The following is a 14,946-nucleotide window of genomic DNA, read 5'->3' as shown; positions in this document are numbered from 1 at the left end:
TCGTCTCAAGCTTCTTCGCTGTCGTTCTCTTATCCTGAGTTCATGGATCGCTATTGCGGCCCACTCTTTCAGGCGTCATCCTTTGATTTATTATTCCTTCGATGGTAGTTCTCTCCATTACGTATCTCGAACAGAAGATATGCTGGGCGTTTTCGTTGGCACTGCTGCAGAATGAACATTTTGTGTCATCGTCGTGGCCGAATCTGTACAGGTATTCCCTGAAACAGCCTTGGCCTGTCAAGAATTGCGTCAGATAAAAGTCTGTCTCCCACTGTTGTCTCTCAATCCAAGCTGATATGTTTTTAATGAGTCTGTGCGTCCATCTTCCCTTTTCTGCCGCGTTCCATTGCCTTTGCCACTCTTCGAGGCTAACCTGTCTCTCCTTTTTTCGCTCGTCAGCTGTTAGACGCCTATTCATAGCTTTAGATTTTAGGTAAGCTCTACGTAACTCTGAGGCCATTAGGTCCGGAGGCATAAGACCAAATATGATACTGGATACCGCTTCATGTGAGACCGTTCTGAATGCGCAGGCCACTCTGATGGCGCATAGCCTGGTCACTGCCTTTGCCTTATTGGCATTTGTTTTTTGGCGCAGTGCTTTTCCCCATATAGGGGCCGCATACATCAGTGTTGACTGACTTACTTTAGCTAGTAGGGCTCTCCTACTTTGACTAGGGCCACCAGTGTAAGCCATTATTGTTGACATTAGATTTGCTGCATGATATTGCATATATGCAATATTACGTATGTAAGTCTGTTGCTAGAAACACGGCAACCATGAAATTTTAAATTTTTATAACATTAAGAATGATTAAAAAAATTTTATTCTCACGAAAATTAAATCAAGTAACGAATATAAAAGTACGATCGCGATCCTTAATATGAGCTTGTTTGCATATCGCTTACACGACGCCAAAATGTCAACCAAATACAGTACTTGACAATTATGTAAATAGAAACAATATTTTTTATTTTAGTCCTTATGCTTATTTAAATTTATTTCATATAATTTTACGGCTTGCGTTTACTTTAGTTCATCGTGTTCACAATATAATAATCAACACTATAATTACAATCCTCGAGTCTTGATACATTTAATTGAAAAATATTGTGTTATTTACGGAACGTCGCCAGTTAGCATCATAAGAGTGTCACGCCACTGACAGGGCCGCAAGTTGTTTTCTGATAAATCACAAACTACACTGCGTCATTTGTAAGACTCATATAACAAAATTGTAAAATATTTCCTGCATTTATAGTTCTTTGTAATTTTGGTTTTGTTTTTGTGTGTTTTATTTGTACAAAACTACAATTTTTACACCAGATTTCACTTCTTTTATTTTTGGCGTCTCTGGCGCTGAATGGAAAAAACGCCTTTTCAGTAAAAAGTGAGACAAATTACGAGCTGTGGCAGTTACATATGACTAAATTTAGCTTCATCTCCTTGCACTACTCATGTGACGTAATTTCTCGATATTGTTCTTTCAATTTACAATACATTCAAGGTTTTACTTTCTATACGTTTTAATTCTTATTTAAAAAATGATATCGGTATATGAAATTACTATTATTATGGTACGACTTTCAGCAATACATATTTCAATATCATGGAACTTTGTATAAATTGCGCACAATTTGTTTATGTATGTATATACTACTGAGTAATCGGAAACATACACCGCTTTAACTAACCGTGGGCGCCAACGTTATTTTCGATTTGTTTGAAAACTTCGATACTCAAGCATAACACGGGCAGTAGGTTGAATTTGTTGTTTAAATGAATGCTCCAAAGGTAAGTGTGTGTTGACAAATAAAAGAGGATTTTTGTTCTAACATAGGAAGTACGCTCAAATAACTTAAAGTAAAATAGGCTAAGAGAAGTAAAAATACTAACAAAATGTTGCTAGTTGTTTTCTAAACAGGTCCGGAAATTTGATATTCCCTCCAGTGCAATATCGTATAAACGTTTCTCTGCATTAGTTAGTCCGCAAAATGTCAATTTGAGTTGATGTCCAGTAATTTGATCAGATTGCCAGTGCTTTTTAGAGGAAATAATCGGCTTGCGGTTTTTTAGATGGTATACCCCTGCTTTCTTGAGGCGCGGCTTCGAAAATGACGAAGTCTCGATGCAGGTACTCATTTAATTCCAAAATTGCTGCCACATTTCCACATCTGCAACATTAAATGTATAATTAACAAATGACTTAACACAATTTCACTTATCGTAGCTATAACAAGTTATGGTGTTAGGGGTTGTCAGAATTTTCGAAATATCGCTGTTTTTTCAAATGATCAACTATATTTTTTAAACTGTTTACCACTATAACAAGGTAATTTCAATGAAATTTATAAATCTTTTTTAACAAGAAAAATTAGTGGCTGATCGAAGAATTTTTTTAATATCGATCATTTTAAAACAAAAATAAAAAAATTGCTGAGGGCGCCATTTTGTTAATTAAAAAAAATAGATCAGGCACCAGATTGTTTAATAGCAAAATTAATTTTATTTTATCGGATTGATTTTAGATGAGTTACCAAAGAATAATTATGGTCACCGCAACTAGTTTAGGTTGGAACTGGTTGGTTGAAAATTTGATTTTTGTTTTCAAATTGGTAAAGTCATGTCAAAACCTATAATGGTGTGTTGTTATTACTTTTATAAAATACATCTGACAAAAGAAATGTTATTTAAAATTGTCATTTTTTTCCTGCCCCTGACAACACCTAACCCCTTGTATCTGACTTACCTATAACAGTAGTTCGGCGCCGACCAAACCGTTAGTACAGTCTCATTAAAATGCCATTTGAATCCTTCCATGACCAATTGATGGGCGCGGCAGATCATATCAATGTCGTTGGTGCGGTTAAATTGCGACACAACATCTGAACCAAATAAATAGCCAGCTCCTCGTGGTGACACGCCCCAACCCGTCTGATCTTCAGGGTCACTCCATAATAAATCACACATGGGTCCATCATGAGGTACCTCTTGCTTGCGATCAATCGTTCTTATTTGATCTAAATACTGTATTGAAGGCGACAGGCCACCATGCACGCAGAATATCTTTCCGTCAATGATAGCCGAAAGACTGAGATAGTCAAAGATTTCGGTACAATAGCGCCAAACAGCCGTCGATCCATATTTACGCAAACATTCGTCGTAGAATCCGTAAACTTGTGTGATTTGGCGTGATTCGTGGTTGCCACGTATCAATGTGATGCGATCTGGATAACGTACTTTAAGCGCTAATAACAGCAGAAATGTTTCGACACTATAGTAACCCCGGTCGACGAAATCTCCCATGAATAGATAATTCTTTTCGGGTACATCACCACCAACTTTAAATAATTCTTTAAGATCATAAAACTGTCCGTGAATATCACCACACACTGTGACTGGCGAATCAACACGCTGCACATTTCCCTCTTCAACGAGTATTTCGCGGGCCTTGGCACATAGTGCCTTTACTTCATTTTCTCTGATTATTTCACAGCGTTTCAGCTGCTCAATCTGGCGATCCAAATCGCTATAATCGGTCATACTGTTGCTGCTCGATGCTGAATATGAGAAATGTGTTGCTGTTGCAGGAGAGGAACTGGAACTACGGTTGTTGTTGTTACGACTGCTCAAGGCGGCTGAGGAGTCTGTCAAGTGTTGCGGAGTTTTGATGGTGATCTTGTGGCGTTTTTGTTGTAGCAAGTTCGAAAAATTGGAAGTGGTTAGGTATTGGTTGCGTTGGTTCTCAAAGTTGGGCAGTAATCATGTGTTCCAAAAGATATGCAGCTGCTCTTGGTTAAGCAACTTCTGTTAGAAACAATATTGTTAGTCATACACTAGGCACATAGAGACGTTAAGTGAAAGTTAAATGCATGTGTAACTAGAGTAAATAGTATAGAGAATGAATTTAAAACTGAATTCTTCACTTAATAATTTAACTAATTTTACGAATTACCAACTGCATTTAAGAAACATTAATGTAATGAACATTACCAAAAAATTTAAGAATACTTAGTTGTACGTCTCGTTGTTGCAATAACTTTTATTATAAAACCTAACAAACTTGTTATTAGCACAATTACAATGCACTAAACATTTAAACCACTTGGAGGTACTTACACCGACCTCGATAGCAGCATAAGTCCGTGAGCCCATTTGTGTTTTCTTAATTTACATTTACTACTTACCTCTTTTTGGTATATTTTGCAGCGGTTGTCTCACGTTTTATACCGATTTTCCTTGGTGGAACAAGATTAGTTGCACACAATCCTACAACCTCCACCCGAAACGGAAACAATGCAGCAAAATTTGACTGCTGCTCTTTAATGTTTTTTATACTTTTTATTATTTATTTATTACTTTATTATTGTAATTGTAATTAGAATGTGTTTAATATCAGTCCACAATCATGAAAATCACCGCGCTTGTTGGCTTCTTTCGCCAAACAAATGCTGCCAGATAATTCGTAGCTATAACAAGTTATGTGAATATTACAACTCTTTTTTGTTATATTAATATAACTACAAGTGTATACAAATGTTCGCTAATGAACAAATTTAATACCACGCAAATGCACCGCTAAAATTTACTGTTTTTGTTGAATTAGTGAGATATTGAGTCATAAAAGTATTAATAAAAGGAGATACGGTAACATTTAATTATTTCCTACCTTTGTTTTCGCATTTTTCGATATCGAATATCATACTATGATTTTAATGTTGCCAGACATATTTGGAAGAATAATTAGTGTGTAGCCAGTTAGTTAAGTAGCAAAACACCAACATTTATTGTTGGTGAATAATAAAATAAAAAGCTTCCATAACGCGGTAGCGACTTTCCTACAGATTATAAATCTTTTTAAAATTTTTGTTTTAGATCAAAATTGCGGCGGCAATCGTGGACATCGTAAAGGACCTTTTTTTAAGTGTCATTTCAACAATTTATTTAACTATTATACACCCAATATATAAACATAGAAAATCACTTTGTATTCGTCATGAATTTATTTATTTATGAAAAAACCGAACCAATTAATTAATTTAAACATGAAAAAAGAAATTGCGAAAATGAGTGATTTTTCGGAGGTTCACACTGAGACGATCCCTTAAACCTTTTGAAAATGTTTATTGCGTCAAAATATATTACTTAAATTGTATTTTATAGATACTCAGAATATTATTTGCATTTTGTTTTCTGAAACAACACAGACAGAAATTTATAGACGCATCAAAAAGCAAAATGGTTTTTTGGCTGTTACATACACAATTTTCCTTCACATTCTTTTAGACTTTTGCTTGGAGAGAAAATTTCGATGTATTCTTTTTTTTTACTTAAAGCGAAGCAAAATGTTGAGTAATGGCTAATCCAAGTAGAGCTTCTTCTTCGCTTCGTGTTAGAAGCTTGCTGTGACATAAAAGTTCGATTTAAGTTTTTGTTTTAGTAGGTTACCTACGAAGCAAAATACATCAAAGCGTAGCGAAATGTTGGGGAACTCTCATCTTTTTATGCTTTGGCAAGAAGTGGTCGCTGTTTTAGTAGGGAGAGTCACGGAAAGCAGGGAGTCATTTTGTCATAGCCTATGTTTTCTCCGTTTCGTTGTTAAAATATGAACTGTCACGAAAAACGAGGAAAATTTGATGTAAACTAGTCATTAGAATGAAAGAGTAATACCAAAATGTTAAGAAACCTGCTGATGGGACTGTTCGATTTCAGTTTGTCTGTTAACTGCTAAGAAAGATGTATTTTTTCATAAAGACTTACCAAGTTTTGTCGCCACAAGAGAAAACGGAGGAAATGTATGATTTCCAATAACTGAATTAACTAATTCGATCTGTGCTCTTTGACTACCAGTATTTTATCTAATCTAATTTTTAATTTTTAATTTATAAATCAGTTGTAGCAAGAAATCTATGATGTCGGCAAGAACATTAGAGACTTTTCATTCTTTTTATGCGGATTTATTTTAACTTTAATAATAGGTCACACAATTTTGTTCGGGAAATTGTTTTGTGGAAAGCTCTTACGCATCTACTTCCGTAGATAACCACGGCTAAGTGATTACGTGAGTGCATAGGACTCACTGATTACAAAGAACTGACTATAAATAAATGTATTGTATAAATTCTCAACTTAACCTAAGATTTCAGTCTAGATAATTTCTCACGTTATATTTCAAAGATTGATAGTAGACATTCAAATTCATTGTTCTTTTAAATTCGGGCAACCCACAAACAACTCGTTTCTAGTGGAATATAACAAATTTGTAATTCCATAAAAAACTTTGCATTATATGTAAATCAACGGGAAAATTAATGTCAAATAAATTTTTATTGAATTCAGTTTTCATATTAATTTTTTAAATACGCTTGCATTCTTCAAAAAGCAGAGAACTTCTAATAAAACTAGTGTGTAAAGTTGGCAGCCTGTTGTGTGGATTGTGTTCGATGACGTCATGGACGGAGCGGTTATTTTTCTCAGGCGCGCCATCCACAAACGCGCCTGTGTGAGTAGCAGTTGGTAGCAGTCGAGTGTTGAGATAGTACGGTCGTGTTTTACGTATATTTGTGTGCTGAGAGTGTCAATTGTTGGTTAAAAAGCAAAAGTAAAAAAAAAGTATCAAAATAGTTAAGAAAAAAGTGAACTTGTGAAAATAGCTGAAAAAGTAAGTGTTACCGGTTTATAAACTGAATGTGATAAGAAAATCGTGGGCGCTAGCAGAGCATCAAAAGAAAGAAGAATAAAAACAAAACAAACGCAAAGTGGTTGAAATTTCCGAATTCCAATTAGAATTTTTAAGGAAAATGTTTTTTCTCATTTCTTTCGCAAAATGAGTACTTTTATTTCTAATTTTACACAGATCAAATGAGCAAATGACTTTGATAATTAGTAGATACATATATAAAGCGTTAATTTGCAATTCTTAATTGAAATTTTGTGTGGCCATCAGTTAATATGTTCCAATTAATACATATTGCAAATGGCATGGCGTTTCAATGCATAGGATGACGTAGTTCTATATCATCGAACACCCAACACCCCACGTATTTGTTGTTCTTGTGTAGCGCTGCTGCCTGCGAAATATACATATGTATGTGTTTAATTTTTTAAGTGCCTCTGAGAATTTTTTATTAAATCAACTTAATGCGGTATTCTAAAGCGATATCTTGATATTGCATGTGTTAGTGCATTTTGACAAAAATACTTTTTTCTGTGTGCTTTTGTGCCAAAACAAATCAAATATAAATACGTATTAGTATGTAGATATTTTTATTATCCAGAATACATATTTTTTATTTTTACATTTCTTTTTTATAATTTTATGTTTAGGTTTCCCTTTTGTCCCACCGTATATAATCATTGTGAAATAGTGTCAGTGAATTAATAGAAAAGTATTTTTGTGCAATTTAATTAAAAAATTAAAGCGATCTTCAACTTAAAATACAATATAATTTCAATCTACCAACACCTAGAGAGAATCAATAATAAGGAATAAGCTAAGATGGGTAACATTCATACGACTGGACCAAATGAGGCGTTAATTGTTTCAGGTGAGTGCAGCAACATTCATATCATAATTCAACAAAGTATATAATAACACGAACTTACATATTGCGTTGCCTTTGGTGAATTGTTCTGAGATGATACCGGCTTTTTCGCTAGGATTACGTGTACAAAAGTTGCTTCTGTCTTAACGAAATGTACATATGTATGTAAATAATTATAACGTATATGCAATTAAAAAATAAAAAACGTGCCAGCAAACGGAAATGTGAAGCGCCGTCAGTCTGACAATACATGCACATATGTATAACAAAACGGATGGAGCCGGCTTTACTATACATACATACATATGTATATACATATGTATCTATGTATGTATGCATACATATGCACATGTATAATACTATGGTGCAGGTTCAATAATATTAATGCAAAAAAAATCAATAAAATGGCGCAAAACTTTTGTATTCATTTCTCATTTGCTGCTTACTTTATAACTTCAACCGTTTGGTCAATTCTAACACATTGTTACATATTAGGACGAATAAGAATTTAAAACAAATATTTATTTTATTTAATGTGTGTTAATTTAGTAGCAATAGTGAAGTGAAGTTTTACAAAACCACATTGCTAATGCGATAGTATCCGACTTTTGTGGTGAACCACAATTAATTCCTCGAATTAACGTTCGTCAGCATTTAAGATAAACACAACCCCGTTTTATTTGATATTTTTAGTTCCTAGGAATGTTTTGTAAACTGACGTTGGTTGCATGAGTTTTTATACTCTTGTAACATGTTGCTACAGATTATATTAGTTTTGTTCAACTAACAGTTGTACGTATCACTTAAAACCAATCGTTAGATATAGGGTTTTATATGCATACATACATATGTGTGTATATAAATAATCAGCATTATTCTTGTAATTTGCAAGAGTCTAAAAGTTCAATGGCACCCGAACTCACTTGTTGTTAATCCTTAAAAGCCTGATAACTCCGATTCATTCAAAATTTTGATTGTCGGTTTTTCTTAAAAATCATTATTTTAGATTTTTCAAAGGATTTTTATTGGTTGCACCTTTGGGGAACCACTAGGTGCTCATTTTAAGTACATAAGTATTTTTACAAAAATCCATATTTTATTGAAATTTTATTAAAATTATTATTCAACTGATAAAAAATACATTAGTTTGTATGGAATCCAGAAAACAAGTTTGCTGTGACGATTAACAGAGAGATATACATATGTATGTATCACATTCTGACTTTGCTCATATACATACATATGTATGTACATACATATGTTTGTGACATTATATGCGATAAAGTGTATAATTATTTCTTAGTTGAAACTTAGCCGGGGATTTTTCTATGAATTCTATGAATAATAAAAACTGTAAACAACTATAGTGAAACCTGCAAAATTTGACCCAATGGGGGGTCGCAGTTTAACAAATGCTAAGAACCCGCTAGCAAAACATACACATTCATATCTGTTTGTGCACAAGTTTTATAGCGTTTGACTATGATTTGTTAACCACTTAACGCCGCTTATCTTATCAGAGTACTAATTTATGTACAATGGTTGCGCGTTCTCTGTACGGTTATATCAATAAAACTATAAATAATCTATTGTATACTCAACAGCGTAATCCAGATCAGATTTCATTTGCACAAGGCTTAATTGCCACTTGTAATTTATTTCATGCTTATAATATTTATGATTTTTACTAATCAAGAAGTCAAGTCAACTCAATGCACTTGCATGCATACCATATGTTTTAAATACATATCTACGCAATTTTAGAGGCATGTGTGATTCATGCTTTGGTTTAAGGAAATATCTCGAAGTGATTTACTTAACGGCTGCAATTACATAAATATATACTATGAACCATATAAACGTAATTATATATATCTTCTTCTTCTTTATTGGCGTAGACATTACTTACGCGTTTGTAGCCGAGTTTATAACAGCGTGCCAATCGTTCTTCCTCTTCGCTGTTTGGCGCCAATTGGAGATTCCGTTTTTTTAGTTAAAATCATAACTTAGAACTTGGACAACGGAAAACAACTGGGAATTGAATTTTTGACAGACATTTCTACAAAAAAAAATTAAATTTTCGCGATATTTTTTTTTCAAATAGTTGTAATCGAAAAAAATCCTTCGTCGAAGTCTTTAAGAATTGTCTCTCAAAGAACTTTGTAAAATTTCATGAAGATCGATTGAGAAGTTCTCGAGAAATCTTGCTAACCGTATTCAAAAACACAATTTCGAGAAAAATGCATTTAAAGACTGAGCACTTAGCCTATCTAGTTTCGAGCGCACAAGTTGAGTTGGGGCTGATGAGACTGGGAGTCATGCTGCCTAGTGGAACTTTTTGGGATTTAAGACCTTGAAAGGCTCCATCTGTTGCATCTGTTACACCCAACAGGATGGTTATTGGATAGAGCCTTTTCATCCATCAATCAAGATGATATAGATCCGGCCGGCTGGTAGTAGGTTTGGTGAAGAAAATATTTATTTTTCGATTACCGATTCAAACCGAGTTAGATCTTTGAATTAACTGCCTTTGGCCGGATAAAATCCTGGTAAATTCCGGAAACCTAGAACTGGTTGCTGTGGGAATTGCTCAGCGGGGTCGTTTTCAATTGTGAGTAAACTGTTAATTTTAGGCACTCTTCCTTTCAATTACAGCTGAGAACCCATTGCTTCTTCTAGCAAAACGTGTTAGTACTAAATAATACTTCAATATTTTTAAAGCATTTCGTAAAGAATTTGTCAGAAAGTAAAAACGTAACTTAGAATCCGACTCTGTCAAAGACAAATTTAGCACTTTGCAACAGTTTGATACCAGGTCTATAAATACCACAAACTCGGAATGTAGTAGTTTTTGTGACAAACGTATCCTTTTTTACTTGGGAATAAATGTGTTCAGAATATACTCCAAAGAAAGTTTGGCTTGCAAAAGTCTCCTTTCGATTTTTTTAAGGTTATGTTTATTGCTACACTAAGTAATTACTATTTATTCGTAAATTCTTTCAATATTTTCAACAAAGTTATCAAAACACATTTCCATAAATAAATACCTAACGGTGCTTGTCAAAAGCAATGCCCTCTATTATAGTCTTCGGAAACTTACCTCCACATGTTAAAAGCAGAAAAGTGGCGAATAGGCTCAATGCCGCACGAATTTGCCAAGGTACAGCCATGAAATACTACAATAACAGCTACAAAGTTAGAAGGGTCATACGATTTTGTACATACAATAAGGACTCACAACAACACCACTCTATATAACAGTGCATTCACCTAAAACACGCCGGTGGCTGCAACTAACTAGCACACGACAACAGGGGTTGAAAAACTTTTGAAGTCAAGGAACGAAAGCGGAGGGTTCCTTCGCAGATAATGCAGCAAAAAATCACGCAGCCACAATAAGACAAAGACACAGAACAAGTGAGTGCGTTGCTTTCGAATATGATTTGCTATTTTGTAAACAAAAATACCCGATATTGTAAGGCGAAATATGAGTAACTTTCTCTGCAGGCCTATGGCGCCACAAACGTTGCTCGTCGTGGTTGTGCTTGCAGTGGGGTGGTTTGCTAATTTATTTTGTGGGTTGTCTGGCCTCCATGCGTTCGATGGCTAATGCAGATAATGCTCATCATGTCTGCTCATTATCAATATGCCTACTGTCTGGTGAGAAATATGAACTAAGTGGTATCCTCAACGTGGCTGTGTCGTAGATCAATATTACAATGCAAGGGTTGCGGAAGCTGCTTTGGTGAATTGCAAAGTCCTGTCTTTTTTAAGGAATATGATATCAATAACATGAGCTAATAATATTTATGAATGGAGTGAGGCTTCGAGTTGATGCTTTTGTGAAATTTAATACTCACGACAACTCCACTGTCAACTAACCGTTGACATCATTTATATTTTTGACAATTTTACCATTCATCTCCATGCAATATGTACAGACATATATGTATATATATATGTATACATATGTACATATGTTTAATTATATCTAAATTTGAAGTCATAATCATCGCTGCAGATATGATTGAAATACAAATTGTAAGGTATAGAGTCTGGAGCAAAACAAATGCAGATTGTAATCTGGTAATGCCGCAAATATTTTTAAAGTGCATTTAAGAAAACTAAAGCCCAGAGCATACTAAAATTATTGAGGGAACACTTACTTATAACATCAGGAGACGGTGATCCCGATCATGAAGTAGTTCGAATAGCAGTTAACCTTTTGAAGATGAACAAAGCGGCGGACATCGAGGGATTGCCGGCCGAGCAATTCAAATACGGCGGCGAAGAACTGATAAGGATCATGCATCAGCTTCTTTGTAGAATATGGTCGGACGAAAGCATGCGCGACGATTAAAATTTAAGTGTGCTCTGTTCAATCCACATAACGTCCCAGCAATCTGCGCCAACTACCGTGGGATAGGCCTCCTCAACACTAGGTTCTATAGAGGGTATTGTGTGAAATATTGACTTTCACCGTAAACAAACTGATTGGACTTTATCAGTGTGGCTTTAGGCCTAGAAAATTAACAATTAACAAAATATATACACCATGCGCCAAATCTTGGAAAAGTCGGATGAAAATACGATCGACACACACCACTTCTATGTCGATTTAAAAGCTGCTTTTTACAGCATAAAAAGGAGCTGCCTTTATGCCACTATATCTGAACTTGGTATCCCCGCAAAACTAATACGTCTGTGTAAACTGACGTTGACAATACCAAGAGCTTCGTCAGAACCTCTCCGAACCGTTCGATACCAACGAGGTTTCAGACAAGGCAACTCTATTGTGCGACTTCTTCAATCTACTGCTGGAGAAAATAATTCGAGCTGCAATGCTTAATATAGTCGCTACAATCTTCTATAAGAGTGTACAGCTGCTGACATACGCCGATGATATTGATATCATTGGCCTCAACATCCGTGCCGTTAGTTCTGCTCTCTTCAGACTGAGTAAGGAAACGAAGCAAATGGGTCTGGTAGTGAACGAGAGCAAGACGAAATATCTCCTGTTGTCGCACTCGCCACTTGACTCCCACGTCACTGTTGATCGACATTACAAGTTTTCGAGAGAAATGTTTTGCGGAATATTTATGGTTCTTTGTGCGTTGGCCACGGCGAATATCGTATATGATGGAACGATGAGCTTTATGAGATATACGAGGACATTGAAATAGTTCAGCGAATTAAAAGACAGACAGCACCTGCTCTGAAAGTATTCGACGCAGTAACCACCGGGGGAAGCAGAGGAATAGGAAGACCTCCACTCCGTTGGAAAGACCAACTTCGTTTGGAATCTAGAATTGGCGCCAAGCGAAGAACGACTTGCGCTGTTGTAAAATCGGCTGATCTTGCAAAGGGGTGGTTAGAGTAATCCGGGGACTTATTGCCCGCTTGACGTATGTTTGTTTTGCGCTTCAAATAGATGACTGCAGGGATTCGCAGCATACTTGGAGCGGAGTGCATTATGTTCCTTGACCGGAAGCATGCATGTAAGTGTTCAATAGGTGACATCCAGGCGACCATATCTGGGCAGCGTAGGTTTTGATCGGCCGATTGTTTTGCATGTTGCCAACAACGTTTCTTTGTCCTGTCCCGAAGAGCTGGCGGCTAAAGAATATGAGGATTTTGTTGTTGCTCTGTACTTTGCCAGCAATGGCGCGCACGTGAGAAGTGAAGGAGCACAGGCTGCCGAGTGTAACACCTAAAATCAGTCAACGCCATCGACTGTAATATTTAAATTTGTGGTTTTAGAGGAGAGAGTATCAAGCCCTTGGAACTATACGGATGATTAGAAAAGACTTTTCGAAGAAAGTTCATGGTTTCACCTCTTTGACGTAAATATAGACCAAACTGTGGGGCTGTGAGGTGATGGAAGTCTGCTAGACTTGGGAAATGATTGAACGACCTCGGGAGTAACAAGTTTTATTTTGTTTTCATAAGAACTATTACGGATGATCTACCTTTATATATTGGTCCAAACGGTTGATTTAGCACCGAAAAAAACTGTGGATCGAGAGTGTGGGAATTCTGCTAGTTCTAAAATGTTTACATTTCTTGAAAAGGGCCTTGCCTATTCCCTTAATAGGTTTAACAAACATATCTCCCAAACCATTTAAGCTATATGACGCAAATTTGCACAGGGAAAATCCTTCAAACAGCTCTTACGGCAGTCGGAATGAAATCGGAAGATAACCCGCCCACTCCTCGTATAACGGTTTTTGTTGAAAAACTACTTTAAAAGCAATACATCAGTAACTACACAAAAGAGCCTTATAGGAGCCGGTGTAAAATTGGACAATGGGCGTGGCTCCACCACTTTTAAGGAAGTCACATATCTCCGGACCTATCCGAGTATACAGAGTGACAACTTGCAAAATCGGAGTACAGCCACGCCCTCTTCCCCATATAACAGAAATTGACATGCCATTCGATTCCTTCACTTTTAAGTATAAAAGTTAAGCACTAAAGAATATATCACTCTTAAATTTTGAACAAATAGTGCCTTTCAGATATGCCACTTTAGGTCTAAAAATTGTCAAAATCGGACTATAACTTTTCAAGTTCCCCCTATACCTAACAGAAAGATTTTCGAAACTCCGGTTGACTTTGTACTGCATATTTCACCAATGCTTGAGTTATCTTAATAAAATTGAGTAGGCGTGTTTTTAAAATAACGATGTATCTTGTGTCTAAAATGGATAAAATCCGGTGAAAACTTACACTAGTCCCATACAACTAATATCAGTATTTTCAAATCTCCGATTGACTATACTCTTTATATAGTGCGGATGAAATGAAATTCAGACCTCATCTCTTTCTGTAATAAATGATAATGGCAAAAATAGATAAAGGTGGTTCAATGCTACCTCTTATCTCTCATATGCCTAATATAAGATTTTCAAACTTCGGATTAGATTTATGCCATATATATATCGGTCAATAATAATTATCCAAAACCCAATATACTTCCTTTAATGATTTTCGTTATTATAACAAACACTCTGCTGAATATGTCGATCAGTATATGAGTTAAATATTTATACCTGAGCAATGTTCGTTAGAGGAATCAAGCCTCTCTGCCCCCATATATCATATTTAATATTTTCTGACTTTAGGATTTTTAATGAAACTGAATGGACAAGTATCCTTGAAAATTATGTGGTTTACCACTAAATATGAATAGAATTGGTCTTAACCTCATATCCTTAATATAAAAAAACTTCAATTTTCTGGTTGAGGATATCCATATCAACGTTATGTTAAATTTAGCCTCTTCGTTGAGTTTATATCACACAACTCTCAATAAAATTAAGTTACTACAAGACTAAATTAATGAGATTCCGAATTTGATTGAATCAATTTATGATTTCACGAAGTTGAATTCTTTCGCAACAT

At 35.4% G+C, this 14,946-nt stretch overlaps 2 protein-coding genes across 5 annotated transcripts in view; one reads left to right on the top strand and one right to left on the bottom strand.

Annotated features, from left to right (window-relative positions):
- Positions 1 to 986: 986 nt before the first annotated feature.
- Positions 987 to 4,506, bottom strand: LOC126759458 (serine/threonine-protein phosphatase 4 catalytic subunit). Its single transcript, XM_050474282.1, has 3 exons — positions 4,186 to 4,506; positions 2,748 to 3,805; positions 987 to 2,172 (listed from the first exon to the last, which is right to left on the bottom strand). Exons 2-3 carry the CDS (start codon positions 3,539 to 3,541, stop codon positions 2,043 to 2,045), a joined length of 924 nt encoding a protein of 307 aa, XP_050330239.1. The 5' UTR covers positions 3,542 to 3,805; positions 4,186 to 4,506; the 3' UTR covers positions 987 to 2,042.
- A 1,996-nt stretch (positions 4,507 to 6,502) lies between these two features.
- LOC126759436 (flotillin-2) overlaps positions 6,503 to 14,946 on the top strand; it is a 418,004-nt gene continuing 409,560 nt past the window's right edge. For 3 of the 4 annotated variants that reach the window (XM_050474239.1, XM_050474238.1, XM_050474236.1), the window contains exons 1-2: positions 6,503 to 6,659; positions 7,325 to 7,545. In XM_050474239.1, the coding sequence (XP_050330196.1) occupies positions 7,497 to 7,545 (49 nt within the window). In that variant the 5' untranslated portion in view covers positions 6,503 to 6,659; positions 7,325 to 7,496. The remainder of the gene's footprint in view (positions 6,660 to 7,324; positions 7,546 to 14,946) is intronic. The other variant, XM_050474237.1, reaches the window with a different exon arrangement.

This window comes from Bactrocera neohumeralis, chromosome 5 (assembly GCF_024586455.1).
Source record: "Bactrocera neohumeralis isolate Rockhampton chromosome 5, APGP_CSIRO_Bneo_wtdbg2-racon-allhic-juicebox.fasta_v2, whole genome shotgun sequence".
NCBI lineage: Eukaryota > Metazoa > Arthropoda > Insecta > Diptera > Tephritidae > Bactrocera > Bactrocera neohumeralis.
The sequence above is the reverse complement of the archived record's forward strand: the minus strand, read 5'-3'. Positions and strand labels throughout refer to the sequence as shown.

Bases quoted from the DNA above. Each gene is read 5' to 3' on its own strand.
- LOC126759458 (XM_050474282.1), bottom strand. From the start codon at position 3,541: ATGACCGATTATAGCGATTTGGATCGCCAGATTGAGCAGCTGAAACGC. The intron at 2,173-2,747 runs GTAAGTCAGATA...TTAATGTTGCAG, and splicing joins GCGCCGAACTACTGTTATAG to ATGTGGAAATGTGGCAGCAA.